General features: G+C 43.3%; 1 protein-coding gene across 1 annotated transcript in view; it reads left to right on the top strand.

The window, feature by feature from the left end:
- Positions 1 to 14,777, top strand: part of LOC137417306 (kelch-like protein 10) — a 34,111-nt gene extending 19,334 nt beyond the window's left edge. The window contains exons 2-6 of the mRNA XM_078775111.1: positions 3,890 to 4,379; positions 7,214 to 7,615; positions 9,717 to 9,914; positions 12,177 to 12,326; positions 14,412 to 14,777. Coding sequence (XP_078631237.1) covers positions 3,890 to 4,379; positions 7,214 to 7,615; positions 9,717 to 9,914; positions 12,177 to 12,326; positions 14,412 to 14,777 — 1,606 coding nt within the window. The remainder of the gene's footprint in view (positions 1 to 3,889; positions 4,380 to 7,213; positions 7,616 to 9,716; positions 9,915 to 12,176; positions 12,327 to 14,411) is intronic.
- The last annotated feature ends 1,640 nt before the right edge of the window (positions 14,778 to 16,417 follow it).

The raw sequence follows: 16,417 nt of genomic DNA, 5'->3' as shown, positions 1-16,417 counted from the left end.
ATGTCACGCTTTGCACAGGCACGTCTTGTCGAGTACCCTGAAACTAAGTGTCAGCACACACAAGTCATGGATGGAGGCAATGTTGGCAAGCTCTTTGTAGGTGGACTGAACTTTGACACAAGTGAAGATGTTCTGGACTCTATCTTTGGCAAATATGGCCACTCTTTGAAGTGCTGCTGATAAAAGACAGGGAGACGCAAAAGTCGAGAGGGTTTGGCTTTGTCACGTTTGAAAACACAAAGGATGCCAAAGATGCAGCAAAAGGATTTGAATGGCAAGGATTTGGATGGTCGGACCATAACAGCAGAGAAGGCAGGCCATGGGCGTCGAGGGGGTGACAGAGGAGGAAAACGTGGAGGTAGTTTCAGGGGTGGCTATGGCTCCCGGGGTGGGAGTAGTAGTTTTGGTGGCGGCCGCAGTCGTGATTACTATGGAGGCTCCCAGCAGCAGCAGCGCAGTTTTGGCAACTCTTGACGGGATGATTATTACGGTGGTAGCCGAGATGGGGACCGCTACTCACGTGACTACAGCACCCGACTCTACAACAGTGATTATGATTTTTATGATCAAGAAAAGAGTTGGAAGCACTGAGTGCTCAGGAGCAGCCGAGCCAAGATTCCTACACGGATTAACCGTGAACGCCACGTTCCTAAAGGCGTCCATGTAGTGAACTTTCCTACACGGATTAACCATGAACTCCACGTTCCTCAAGGCGTCCATACAGTGAATACTTCCAGGCCTCACCACCCAACCACCATGAAACCTGGCTCTCAGCTCGGCCTCCTTCAAAAAGTGCTATAGATTTGCTTTGCTTTGGATTTTTGATCACAACCCCTTAACCTTCATTCAAAAAATGAAAAATAAAAACCAGAAGTTGATGAGATGGAGTTTGGCTTTGCAGGAGTTCAATTTGGAAATTGAGCATGTAAACGGGAGGGACAATGTCGTTGCCGATGCTTTATCCAGAGTGAACTAACTTTCGAAATTCCTGTAGGTGGGTTGGAAGTTTTGTTGCTTTATTTTGGGGAATATTAATTATTGTTGTTCACGTGAATTGATCATTTGGGTGTGAGATTTACTTTTGTTTGTTAAAAGAGTTTTTGCCTGCAAAGAATGCTTTCACGAGGTTCAAACTTTCTTTCTTGAGTGGTGGAAGTGTTATGGATTCGTCACTTCCATTGTTGTGGTTTTCATCCACTGTAAACATTTTTGATTCCATGTACTATTATTGTTGTCATTTAAGGGAAATATAAATTACTATTTTCAAAAGGTAAAAAAGTTAATGTTTGAAATGAACCGGACCCGGACGACGACGAAGAGGAAGAGGAGGAAAAGAAGGTGGAGCGAGTGAGTCGGACAAGAAGCCGAGCTGCTTCAAGGTCCTGAGCGAACGTTGGCGATCAAGGGTCACGTGTGAACTATGGGTTTCCTGGGAAAGGGATTCCTGCGACAGAGTTGTTATCTCTGTGACAGATAAACCTGCGTGACAGGTTTTGCGGTTGATTCTGAAGAGAATCATCGGAGTGCCGTTACGCCACGAGAACAGGCCGTCAGCCATTTTTTACCTCGCGCAGGATTTGCGCTTCGCTCAGGTTTTTCACTTCGCTTCATCCATTTTCGCCACATCCAGACGTTAAGCTGGTGTGTGTGCAACGTGGCTTTTGAGTGGGAAATCTGCGGTTCGCCGATTGGGAGCCGTGGAACGTCCATACCGGAAGGTGTGATTTCCCAGTCGCCTGGAGGGCACCTTTACACATCTTTGGCAGCGTGACTGTCACTCAACCGAACGGGCTTCTGGTCTCGATACAACATCATTCTGACGATCACCGGAGCGTGGATCAACATTGGCTTGAAGCCGGGAAAGAGACATTGGGAATGTTCTTTTTTCGCTCGCTTGGAGCACAGTGAGTTGCCTTGTACGAAACTGATGATACCATCATAGGAAGGATATATTGGTTGTACAATTGATTACTATTGTTGTTGTACTGTTATTATTGTGTGATCTTACTACAATACTTGTTTGTTGGTAACAATTGGTGTGGTTTCACCATTGATCTTTGACATACAGAATAACACATCTTTCTGCCGTGACTCCTCTCGGGGCTCGGAGGTACACCGTGACCAGGGTTTGGGGAGGAGCACGTAACAATATATATATATACATACAGTCACGTGAAAAAGTAAGTACACCCCATGTAAAGTTTTGACTTTTTCAACATATTTCAACATAAAGCTATTTGATCTTCATTTCAACAATATTGACAGATAAAGGTGATATAAAATAACAAATATCATGAAACATTTACATTTTGTAGTCCATTGTATAATTTAAATGAACCTAAATGCAAATTTCGCATGTGGAAGCAGGGAGCAGGGACAACAACATTTGAGAGCAGGGACATCAGGAGATCTGTGGGAGGGAGAGGGCTTGGGGGGAAGAGGCATGAGAAGGTGTTGGGGGGTGGGAGAGGCTCAAAACACATGGACAATGCTAAAACTTCCAGGAAAGAAGTGGGTATTTCAAAAAAGTGGATCTGGGGTGAATTAACGGGGGTAGAAAAGATCAAGGTTTTGGATGGGGGAAGATAAGAGATGGTGGTGAAAAGCTGTTTTAAAGACCTGGAGGGTGGAGTGGGATTGAAGAGATTAAGGGAGTTTGTTCCAGAGGCGGAAGAAAAGAGGAATGAAAGAGTGAAGGTGAGATACGTATTTTAACGATACGTTACGATATGTGTATTTGATATGGATACAATACGGTGAGATACGTGTATTTGTGTATAATGTGGAAAAATCACAAGTTGATATACGTTTCGTTTTACCCCTGTTAAGGTTGTGGATGCTATCGATTAGAGCTTTGAGGTTAACAATGATTAGTAAATTTTTAGTCCACGAGCCGTCCGTGATAGGTTTTAGTTGCCATGATAACTTGAGATTGGCTGAAGGGATCTTAGTCAAACTTGGTGCAGGTATGTATAATGAGGTAAAGATTAACTGATTCGATTTTGGGGTCATGAGGTCAAAGGCCAATGGTCAGAGGTCATGTAAGGCAAAAATCCTGTTATCACGATAACTTGTGAGCCAGCGATGGGATTCTGACCAAAGTTGGAACAATTATGTAGAATGATGCAAAGATTAACTCATTCGATTTTGGGGCCCGAGGTCAAAGGCCAAAGGTCATAGATCAGAGGTCATGTTAGGTAAAAATGTGATAACTTATGAACAGCTGAAGGGATTTAAATTTAAATTTTTTTTGTTTGTTTTTTTGTGGAGGGAGGGGGAGCGGGAGGGAAGGGGAGGAGGGAAGGGGAGGGGGGAGGGGGAGGAGGGAAGGGGAGGGGGGGAGGGGGAGGAGGAGGGGAGGGGAGGGGGAGGGGGGAGGGGGGATGGGGGATGGGGGGAGGGGAGTGGGGGGAGGGGTTGGTACACTGGTACAGGTATGTATAATGAAGTAAGCATAAACTGATTAACTTTTGGGGTCAAGAGGTCAAAGGTCAGAGGTCATGTCAGGTAAAAATGTGATAACTTGAGAACAGCTGATGGATTTAAATCAAACTTGGTAGAAGTATTATAGTGAATTAATAATGTGGGCAGAGGCATATCGGTCGATGTCGTGATGTCGGAGTATCGTTCTAGTTTAATATCAGAATAAAACCTCATTTTCTATGTTAGTTTTATAAGCATTTGCAAATGGGTTTCATTGCCCCTGTAATATTGCCTGACAATGGTTTTAAACTGCATTCTCTACCTGGATGGATGAAACTCATCTTTACAAGGGTCCTTGTGCATTTTAGAGATCCATAAATGCATTGTAATTTCAGGTGTTTATCTGTAACTAATTAAGCTGATTGCCTTGTGATTCACTCAACATTGTTACCTTTCTCTAACACAGAGTGTTATTCAGCAAAAGGTGGAACGGGCATGTCAAACGCGAGTTCAACGTCATTGAAGTGGAAGCAGAAGTTATGCATTTGCTCTGCAACTTTTCCTGCACTGGGTTCTTGCCCGTCACTGACCATAACGTGCACGACTTGCTCATCGCGGCTAATTACTATGGCATGGCTTCTGTGCTGACGCTCTGCTGCGGATTTCTAGAGAATCAAATATGCTTTGAGAACTGCATCGGTATTTACAAGTTTGCGCAAACGTACTGCTGCAATGATCTCGTGATGATCGCAACCAAGTTTATCCTGAAAAACTTTGTGGACGTGTTCTGTGGGAGCAAGGAGTTTGCAGAGCTTCCTCTAGATTACCTGATTAAGTTCATTGAGCGGGATGATCTCAACGTGAAGAACGAGGCATTCGTGTTTGAGGCTGTACTGAAGTGGATTGGACATTCTGTGCACGAACGGAAAGAAAATTTTGTAAAACTTCTCCCCAAGGTAAGCACTGCATCCTGCACCTGCACACAGCCACAAAAGTTAACTGAGGTGCGCGCATGCACACACGCACTCACACCGGTTTAAGTAATAAAGTCTTTGGTATGATTCGGCTAATATTCAACCACCAGCACCAACCTCCCAGGACCGGAGCAGACGCTCCAGACATTATGCTGCCGACTCTGGTTGAAAGACTGACAAGTGAGACTTATTATGAATTAGCAAAAGTACCGAGTTCGCAAAAGTATCTCCAGCAACGGGAAAAATAAGCAAAAGTGGCCGTAACACAAAGATGGGAAAAGTTTTTAAGTTAATGTATCAATTTAAATTATTTCATGGACTTAAAAAAGGTTGAGTATGTTGCACTCTTGGTTTCACTCAGAGCCAACGCTCGCTACTTTCAACGCTACTTACACCACTCGCCACGGAATGGTGGTGCAACATCGGGTGGCGGAGGTTGCATTTGTATAAAATGAGGACAAAATATATCTATTTTAAATTGTGTGTTACTCAATAAAGATCTGTATTAAACTTACTTAAATCGAAATGTTCATGTTGTTTGTAAAGATTATTGGAAGGGACAAGAAATAAGTGACTGACTATATTGCATCAAGAAAAGTGAGATGAAAATGCAAAATAACCAATCAGCAGCTTTTCAAACGCAGCATGGGAAGCAGCCGCCATAAATGGGAGACAGCCAAACACACCCACATATACCATGGTTCACAATATATGTAAAATGGTCCTTTACAAGGAACTTTTGAAACAGGAGGCCATGAGGCCCATCAAAGCCTGTGCTAGTATTGCCAACCTATGGTTGTTGTCCATGCTCTATCCTTTTTTTATGCTGAGTGTAAAGAAAGGAAGCAGCACGTACCATTTTAAAAGTCTTTGGTATGATACCGACAGGGTTATGAACCACCGACCTCCCAGACTCAGAGCGGACACTATAACCATTGCAACCATGGAGTCTGGTCAACATCTCCTGCATTGTCAGGTCCTTGGACTATAATAAATAAAACTGCAGTAACATTTTGGTGTCTTGGACTTTTCGCTGTGAAGATCTGTTCTAAATTTTCAGCAATCTATGGCATTACATAGTCCTGACACAATAAACACACACAACATTTATGATACAGTGTGAATGGAAACGTCATATGTGAGCGCATGTCAACATGAACCAATTGCTTGCCGGATTTCCCTATGATTGTCTGTGCCCAGTTTCAGGTTCATCAAATTTAGCACTTATGGAGATGGAGATATATAATTATTAGAACAGCTAAATTTTTGGTGCATGTTGTTATTTATCTACTATGACGAGGCCTACTTATTTGACAGCCACAGTTATTCACACCTTCTTTTGGCCCAAGTCTCTCAGGAAGCGGCTGGTCAGGTATGGCTTTCAACTGGAGCGGATTTGGAATTTGGCCGGGGTGCTGGCAATAACTCACCTACTCTTCAGGAAAGACACCGTGGAATCTTTAACATCCACTGATTAATGCTAGCATAAGAGACGTCCAGTTTAACGTCCACCTGAGGGATGGTGCACTTTGGGATGCAACGTCCTGCCTTCAAAGCACCAATCCAACATTTTATAGATCGGTCGGTAATCGAACCCAAACAGGACAACTCATATGTAAGTGTACTTCCTCTGCATGTTCCTGTTAGGTAATTCATCATAAAGTGTGTTACAGAAATAATGAAATGAATTTGCTGACACATCTTCTCAAAATCGTTCTACAGCTTTGCTTTCCTAAGATCTAATTACACATCTGTGAGTGAATTGAGACGTGTGTAATTTTTATTGTTACTGTGTGTGTTCCCCTATCGTACGTCCTTTAGATATTGAACTTAGGAAACTTAGCAAGTCAGTCAGCCAATCAAAATGCTCTAAAAGGAATATGTGACTGTCTCAATTGTTTAAATTTAAATTGTGTTGGATTCTGCAATTTAATACCTTATGAGGTTTCTCTATATCAGAACAGAAAACTATCCTAATTCCAACCTGCCCAATAGTTAGGGTTGGGGTTAGGGTTAGGGTTAGGGATAGGGCTATTCATAGTTATTAGGGCTGTTAGGGTTAGGGTTAGGGTTAGGGTTAGGGTTGTTAGGGTTAGGGTTAGGGTTGTTAGGGTTAGGGTTAGGGTTAGGGTTAGGGTTGTTAGGGTTAGGGTTAGGGATAGGGCTATTCATAGTTATTATGACTTTGCCCTTTCACATTTTGATGCAATTACTATATTATTTGTCGATATTCTCCTGATGAAGTTTTGTTGAAAATTTCATGACAAAAATTCAAATGGGGAAAAAAAGTTATGGTCTCCCTCTGCATGAGGGGATGAGCTAATAATACTGAAATCACCTTTCCTTATCAATCAAATCCCAATATTCCCTTTGACCCTGTATAAACAGACATTCTATCCCCAATGTCTATCCACAACCTTGTACATGGCCCCACTCTGACACCCGAATGTTACAACGAGACATATATTATAATTGATATGTACCGTATTATATCGCTGTCCGATAAAACCTGCAGTATTTTTTTTGTATTGTTGTACAGAGTAGTATGAGGGTGCTGCCCACCTACCCAATGGAGGACCTAATATGCAGCTCTCAGTGGTGCGTGTGATGAGAACTATTGCTAGAAAGTATATTTTCTTGTGGTCGTGAATTCCTTGTGATTCACATTGTCAGGTCAATGGGAACCATTTCACCTACATTTATCACAATTTTACCTTAAGTAAGCTTGTTTTTTAAAGTAAGTTTCACTTAAGTAACTCTTTTGAGTTTTTCCACTAATCCTGTTTTTTTCTAAACTTTTTCATTGTTTTGCATAGGTTCGTCTATGCCTCCTGGACCCTTCCTACATTATGAACACTGTCAAGTCTCATGAGTATGTAGAGAGCTCAAAGGAATGCCGACAAGTCATAATTTCTGCAAGCCAGGGCATCTATAACCTTACTCCTTCATTGACAACCGAGATGGCGCACCCACGCCATCCATGTTCTGTGCTCTTTGCCATCGGTGGTTGGAGTGGTGCAAGCCCAACCAATGCAATCGAGTGCTATGACTCAAGAGCACGCATCTGGGTCAGCATCACAGAAAACATGGAAACCCCATGTGCATACCATGGAACTGCTTTATTTCATGGGTTCATCTTCATTGTTGGCGGCTTTGACGGCATGGGGTACTTCAACACCGTACGGCGGTTTGACCCTGTTGGTTTCATCTGGAACAAGGTTGATAAACATGATTACTATTGCTTATTATTACTATTATAATTACGAGCAAGGGTACCCACCCTAGGGGCGGGGCTTCAATTAGGCCGCTCAAATGTAAAGGCAAAATATCAGAAATTGAAGGCTTTTTTTATTTTAAACGATTTATGTAAACATCCGTTAAATCACATCACATGCAAATCATCAAAATCAAAATAGTATTTGTAGAATTTCAATAAAAGCCACATCACTGTTCATATCGGTAAATATTATTCCATCGTGTTTGGAAAAACTGGAAAATTGGGAAAATTGGGGAAAATTGAAAAACAATATGGCCTATTTTACTCCAGGGGGCCCCAGGATTACCCACCCAAATTTTCGTTGCGATCGGTTCAGCCGTTTTTGCGGTACCTGGGAACGGACGGCCAGACAGACAGACGGACAGACATTTGGTGAATTGTAGTAAGATTACTTGACAAAATGGTGCAGAGATAAGCATCATATTTGAAAAACTATGTGATAGTCCTTGGTAACATCTGAGGCATTTACAACATACGAATCATTAATAACATATGTAAGTCACTGGTACTGTTTATTTAATTATCAAAACTTACCAAGGAATGTGCCAGTGATGCCAGCACAACTGATAACATACAAGGCAAGAAGAAGGGATAATTCATATAATATGATCCATGCTATATATAAATGCAGATAGAGGTCAGCCAATTCCAAAATGGCTATTCCACAGAGGTATAATGATTGTTCATGATGAACAATCAGAAAGTGACCCTGGGATACGACATCAGGGAACACCACATTCTTATGAAATAGCAGGCAAGATAATGGGATCTGGAGCAATATATTGGTTGCCATGCATACAGTAAAGCGAATGTGCCAGTCAACGAATGGGCCCTGGATGTAAATGGCAGAAAGTTTGTTGAACATGGCCTGGGAGACAGAAGGTATTGAATACTCAGTTGATGTCCTGAGTCCTTTTAGATTTTTTTTTTTAATACAAGATCGAGGCTCGTGTTAGAGCTAACATCAATCACAAAAAAAGGAAGAAAAAAACGACACACAAAACATACAATAAAGGGAGCAGGAGACAAGATGGGGAGAGAGAGGGAAGCACACAAGTACAACAGCAGAGAACAGGGACATCGGGAGATCTATGGGAGGGAGGAGGCTTCGGGGGAGGAGGCATGGGAAGGCGGGGGGAGGGCGGTGGGAGAGGTATAAATCACATGGACACTGCTGGGAGTTCCAGGAAAGAAGTCGGTATTTCAAAAAAAGTGGATCTGGGGTGAAATAACCTGGGTAGAAAAGATCAAGGTTTTGGATGGGGGAAGATAAGAGATGGTGGTGAACAGCTGTTTTACAGACCTGGAGGGAGGAGTGGAATTGAAGAGAGTGGGGGAGTTTGTTCCAGAGGAGGGAGAAAAGAGGAATGAAAGAGTGAAGGTGAATAGAGAGTCTTGATTTTAGCAATTTCACCAGAAGAGAGTTGCTGGCAGATCTTGTGTGTCCTGTAGGAATATGTGGGGGACAGAGCAATGATAGAGCTGGGGGAGCAAGGCCGGATAGGAGTCGGTAGAAGACAGAAAGATCACCTACCTGCCTGCGGTGAGTGAAAGGCCCTCGGAGTTAGCTACATCGCGGTAGATTCCAATGATTCTGAAAGCTTTGGTTTCAACAGCGTGAGGCCGAGCCCACCCCAGATCGGTGTGAGGCAGGAGCACCAGCCCAGAGGGGAGACCAGTATTCCATTGAGCTGCGGATGAAAGCCTTGTATGTGGTGAGGAGATAAGGTGTGCCAAGGAAGGTCTTCGCACGACGGAGGATGCCCAGTCGGTGACTGGCTTTGGAAGCCAGCTTGGAAATGTGGTTTTCCCAGGAAATATCATGGCAGATATGAGCATATCTAAAATGATGCAGCCATGACAGAAACCAAACTTGTGATCTCGGATCAAAGAGTTGGAGAAGAACTTGTATAGAATATTATAAAAACAAACAGGGATGAAAAACAACTGTAATAAAGTAAAATGTCAGGGGTTAAGCACGTGATGAATTGTATTCATGTACAACCAGATCATGTACCATTATTATTAATATGTGCCTCTAGGTTGCCCCCATGCACTTCCGTCGGTGTTATGTGAGCATAGTTGTGCTTAACAACTACTTGTATGCGATTGGTGGATTCGATGGCTCTGCACGGCTGAACACCGCTGAGTGCTACGAACACCAGACGAATCAGTGGACCGTCATCCCATCCATGCAAGAACAGCGCAGTGATGCCAGTGCAACTGTGCTGAATGGAAAGGTATTACTGGCAGCACTCACAATTATGATAGCTCTTTGCACTCCACATCTCTGTCTGTAACTGTCTGTTTTCACACTTGAATACGCTCCTTTTTGGGATGTCAGGTCCTGTTTAAGCACATGTTCAATAGATCTGGACACTCAAGGTTTTGTAATTTTATCTTTTGTGGGATGACAGGATGGCCTAGATGTATGTACACTCGCCTCTGAGCTGTCTAGCCTGGTTTCAAATCCTGAACATTCTATAAACGGTCATCATAAATGTGTGTGTCATCTCTCGGATCGACGTTAAGCTGGGAGTCCCATCTGCCGGCTGGCATCAGTTGGTGGACGTTAAAGATCCCACTGTGTCATTTCCGAAAAGTAGGTGAGTTACAGAAAAGAAAAGTAGGCAATTCCTGCCCGAGCAGTTTCTTGGCAAGGCTTGTTTTCTTGGCAAGGGCACACCATCATTCGGTTGAAGAAATAAAGCTGGCTATTGTGCCTGCATTTAGATTATTGGCTTTAAATATTCTACAGTCTTTTTTAAAAAGAGAGAAGTCATTGTGTACTGGTACTTGGAACTAGCCTTATAATTAGCTATTGTACTTGATGGGAGTGCTGGGTTGTGGATATAGCACAGACATGAACAGCCACATGGCCTCGTCCAGTGTTTTAATCTCCTTGAACGTGGCAGGCGTTTTTTGTACACAGAGTCGAAGCTCATGGAAGAGCTAGAACATGGAATGGATCAGGACGCAACGTAACAAAAGGAACAGCAGAAAGAGAAGGGAGAAAAGCCAACAGTAAGGAAGAGGACAAAATTAATGGATACGGACATAAAGGGTACCTCACACCAAAAAATGGTTTTTACGGACGTCCACGGATGTTCTTTCTACGGCAGCGTTGCGATTTTTTGAGCAAAATCGTGAACACCCGGCAGAGGATTTTGCTTGACCGTGACCAATTCACAGCGGTTTATTACGGTTTAGTACGGACTGCTATGGCTTCGTTGCGGATATACACGGCGGAGATACGGTGCCTCTACGTTTGCTTGCGATTCCTTACGGTTCCCGGCCCAGAATATAAAAACGGGGGCCCCCCCGCTCTCCCCTCATTCTGCTGCTGACTTCCAAGGGGGCAAGACCGATCCAGGAGAGCCATGGACGGAGCACCCGCTGCCCAGACAGTCCAAGGAGAGGGAGAATCCTTGCGGATGGTTAAGATGGCCTTACGGAGTCTTACGGTGATGTTACGGCAGTTGGGGAAGCATTGATGAGGCGTTGAGGAAGCGTTGCGGTCTAGATTTCCGTAGCACTGCCGTAATTTTCTGACCAAAACTCTCGTTAGAAATGACGACCCCTCCCGGACGCTTAAGGATCCATACAAATGCTCCAGGAAGCGTTGAGGATGTCCCAGGTGCCACAAGGAATGCTCCCGGTTGTGCACGATTTTGTCGCCGCAACGCCGCCATAAACGTCGTAACGACCCCGTAAGGCCGGTGTGAGGGGGGTTTAAAGGGATGCACAGGTAAGGATGAGGGGTAATGTGATGGGGAGAATGCAGGATGGATACATAAGCAAAATTTGGGGGTGAGGTGGTTTATTGGGTGCAGAAAAGATCATAGTTTTGGATTGGGGATGATTTGAGAGGTTGGTCAACTGGTGTCTTGAAGACCTGTATGGAAGAATGAGATTTAAGAGAATGTGAAAGTTGGTTCCACTGGTGGGAAACAATAAGTGGAGGTGAGCAGCGATTCGGGATTTTGGGAGCTTTACTGGAAGGCAGTTGCTAGTGTACCACGTGCACCCTGCAGATACCTGGGGGAGGAGGGCAAAGCACAGAGAGGGCAGATAGTGCAAGACCAGAAAGGAGGTGGAAAAGACAGAGAGACCACCGACCTGTCGACCATAGCAAAGTGATAGGCACATAGACTCAGCGTCGTCGTGGGAGATTCCTATAATCTTGAAGGCCTTGGTTTCCATGGCATCAATCTGAGCAAGGTGTGAGGTAGTGATGCCAGCCCGAGGGGAGAACAGTACTCCATTGAGCTGCTGATGAAAGCCTTGTTGGTGGATAGTAGCTCAGGTGATCCAAGGAAAGACTTTGCACGACGGAGAATGTGCAGTCGGTGACTGGCTTTTTCGGGCAACTTTGAAATGTGAGTGCTAAGAAAAGGTTTTGGTAAAATGAAATATTATTTTTCTTTCTCTTCTTATATTGAAGCCTTCATCGTTTGCTTTCTATGTTTCTGTCATGAAAATAATGTCAAAACATGTTGCAGATCTTCATCTGCGGAGGGTTCAATGGCATTGAATGCCTTTCATCTGCGGAATATTTCACACCAGAAACAAGCCAATGGACTCTAATCGCGTCCATGAACAGCCGCCGCAGTGGTGTTGGTGTCATCGAGTATGGAGGCTTTGTCTATGCGGTAAGATTGCATGTGTGAAACATCACAAAGATTTGCTCACAGTCAGCCCTTAAGTTGGCTTGGAAAAGTCATCAACAGAAAAAGCATTACATGAAATGACAAATAGAGGGAAGATAAAGGGATTATCATCGCCATTAAAACGCCATTTCGTGTCTGTCTGTCTGTCTGTCTGATGAATTTTTGACACCAATACAGTTCGTTGTTACTTATCCAATCTCAACCAAACTTGACAGTATGACCAAGGGTTACATAATGAAGGTTGTAGCGCATTCATTTTCCCCCCTCCCAAGGGGGTTTTCTCCCCCGAGCGGGTTTTCCCCACCATTGCCGTCAATGGCGTTGCGTGTTGAGGTGTATATCAATGTAAAATTAGCTTTATCGTGGTTTTTGTCCAAAGAAGATTTATCGTGGCGTTTTTCCAAAGACGCTTTTAATAACAAAATTAATGATAATCGCATATTATTAATGTTATGACAAAACAATATTAATACTAATAATGTCCCATTTCCTGCAGTGATAACGAGCAATCGCATATTGTTAATATCCGGCGAAGCCGGTGTTGTGAATGAACGCATACGTATTATGTTGAAAAGCCAGATTTTGCTGGATCCTTTGAGAATTTTGAAGCTTTGACGCACCAAATCGCTCCATGGAGGCCGCCATCTTGCGGATGCGAAAGTATGCTTTAAAAAATTGCGAAAAAGTTCAATAGGAGTTCGTTTCACCCGTCTTTGTTTGATTCACAATCTCTGTGCCCCTCTAATTTGTAATTAAAATACTTTAAGACCAACCTCGTTCCCCGGGCTCGCACTGGCACTGGTTATCTTCAACGAAAATCTTCACCAAACACCGGAACCAATGAGATTCGAGCATTTGAATTAATATTTCAAAAAAGCTTATTACGCGTTTCGGAAGCTGAAAACGGCGTCAAATATTCTAAAATTGACGAAGAATTGTTTTTTATAAATCGCGCGGCCGTAGGGGTTAGTTTTTCACAGCCGGAAATATCCGAAGTTGAGACGGAATTCACCGAATTAATCAAGAAGTAAATTTTATAAATTTTAATCTCATCCAGAATGCAAATGGTGTCATTTTGAACTAGGCACAGTACCTACTGCACCTACCTACTATCAACTACCTGGCCTACTGATGTCATAGTGATGGGTAAAATAGTGGCAAGAGGCTTTGGCTTCGCCGGCTCATTGCGGCTTTGCAGTAGGGTCATATTATCGCTTATAGTTATAATATAATAGCTTATAGTTATAATGGCGGTTCTGTGGGAGCAACGGCTTCTACAGGAAGTAAAAATATTATAAACCACAAACACGTATGCTTAGCTTTTTAAACAGTCGGTAATGCTCTTTATAACACTAAATGAAGAAATTTGGAGGAATCCCGACATCCATGAAGTAAGGCTTACTTGCAGAACTGAGCGAATCTCTACTGTACTCTATATAACCCACAAATGTTGGGTTAATAACATGGCCCTTTCTGCCGCTACCGTGGCATTTTTCGTAGCGACCTTTTGAAACTCGCTCCTGCTGTTTCATATGAAACTGAAAGGGAGAAGCTCGGGTTGTGCTCCTTTACCAAGCAGCTTGCTAGCGCTTGCCAAGCCAGCCATTCCTTAACGGTTTTGAATGGAGTGCTTGCTCGAATGCTTAAACCACTTGGCGATCTCTTCACAAGAATCTTGGTAAATGAACACACACCCAATGTTCTTGAGACCCACCCATAGATCGACTGAAATCTACAAACTCCAAAGAGGAATGACCCTTTTTTGATTCCCATAGTGAGCGGGTGTACTAGTAAAGAAAATTGTGCATCAGATCAGAAGGTCAAGGCAGGTCGACACGTTTCGATAAATACAGTCGTGAAAAATTATTCCTACTTATCCTTTGTCTATCATTAGATGTCAGCTGCAAATGGAAATTAAGAAAGAGGAGATGTAATGCCAGTTTGGTTGGTTCCTGCAAGGTTACGACTTTGATTCCATATACTGTATATGGCATCTTGATACATCGGCCAAATTTTATTCCATACGTATTACATACAGTTTGATACCTATGTGTTTTGTTCACACAGGTTGGAGGGTTCGATGGAGTGAACCGACTGCGCACAGCTGAGATCTACAGCGAGGCCCTGGACTCGTGGACCATGATATCCAATATGTTCAACCCTCGCAGCAACTTTGGACTCGAGGTGGTGGATGACTTTATTGTGGTCGCTGGCGGATACAATGGCTACATGACTGTCACCAAGGCTGAAGGTTACGACCCCAAGTCAAAGTCATGGTTCCAACTGGCCGACATGGCCGTGAACCGCAGTGCACTGAGCTGCTGCGTTGCGGATGACTTGCCCAATGTGTATATGTACGCCGCTCCTGGAGACTTCATACAATTACCTGCTGAAAGACAGGAGAGTCTCGAGGCTTCTGTGTCGATGATATGACAAGTGATTTTCAACAAACATGTGTCAACACTGTATTTATCAAAATCTATACAATAGGTGAGCAATTTTATCAAGGGCTATTGAAAAAGATTGTGAAAATTTTATCAGGAGAGAATTTATTTTAAGAGGAGAAAGTTTACCTTTTAGCTACCCAAATAGTTAGTACTGTTCATGTAGTATTCGTGGTTCAAATGTATCTTTAATAACTGACCATATTAAGTAATTCTCTGTTGAGTTGCTTACTCTAACGGACACAATAAAATGCATTTCATGTATATCCAAACAATTGTTTCTGTTGCTTTTTTATTGTGAGACTTCATCAAAGGGAGGCTTCACAGTCATGGTTGAGTGTGTTTGTCTCTCAGCATGATAACTCAAGAGTCCACAGCTTTATGAAACTGGCACTTTGTTTATATTTGCATCCAAAAATGAAACAGGATAAATTTTGGGCTTTCTCTTTCTCCTTCTCTCTCTCTCTTTCATAAGAATGATTCAAAATTGCTGTTTATTTATTACAAGAATGCAACTTCAAAGCTGAAGCTTCACATATGTCCTGTCACAAAACATGAAGGTTGTCGACTTGATCCTTCCAAACTGGCAGGTGGGTGGACTGCAAACTCGAGTTTATTTTAAAAGTAAAAAAAGTCAAAAAATTAAATAAAAGTTTGTGAATGACCTGGACAAAAAAAAAAAACGGCGAATGGGAAACGATGAACCAATAAATTCCACATTCCTGTGCCACCTTAAGTCAAAGGTCAGACATTGACAGCAGGTTCGTGAATGACTTGCACAAAAAATGTACCCGGTCTGAATGGTTCTTTATCCAATCAATGGCAAATCTGCATATGGCGAATCCGCGAATGTCACGGTTAGAAAGTAGAAACCTTCACATCATTTCCCCATTCATATTTAAACTCAATATCTCTATTTTCACTCCAAACAGCATCATTCCAATCATACATTAATACGATGACAAAACACTGTGTCAAACGACGATTGCATTGAGATATTATCAAACCAGCCCATTGTCGTCATCTGTTCACTTCCTGTTTCGAGAGCACATCGGTATCGAGTCAACTTCAAAATCATTATTTTATTGAGGAACTTATTTAAAACCTCCTACCTACCTTACAACACCCGCTGGGACCCCAAAACACAGCTGCACTAGCCCCAGCTGGCCAATGTGGTGAGCACCTGCTGCCACAAACACTACCACACGCACAACCTTGGCCCTGGGGGAGACGGTCACAGTGCGTGGCATTCCTCTCACGTCACCTATGCCGCCCTTATCCCCCAGTCCACAGAACCGCAGCCCCCCAGTGCCCACCCACACTTGACCACACCAAGGTCCAGTCAACAGCCATGCTCCACCAGGAGACCCACCCAGAAGACATGGTCCACACACCTTGGACACGCACAGCACCACGTTGACCCCAAGACCCCCAACTCCATCCCCATGATCCCGCGTCCCAAATATCGGCACAGTCGCCCCCGCAACCTGTTGAAAGCTGTGTCCTGCTACCCTGTCAATTTTATCACAGCCTCCAACACTTTGGTCTAGCACACCTGGATAAATAATGGTGTCACTGTGCAGTGACCACCATGACATTTCAAAATCCACCCTTAAATTTGTATCTAAC

This window comes from Myxine glutinosa, chromosome 4 (assembly GCF_964187855.1).
Source record: "Myxine glutinosa chromosome 4, kmMyxGlut1.1, whole genome shotgun sequence".
Lineage (NCBI taxonomy): Eukaryota > Metazoa > Chordata > Myxini > Myxiniformes > Myxinidae > Myxine > Myxine glutinosa.
The sequence above is the reverse complement of the archived record's forward strand: the minus strand, read 5'-3'. Positions and strand labels throughout refer to the sequence as shown.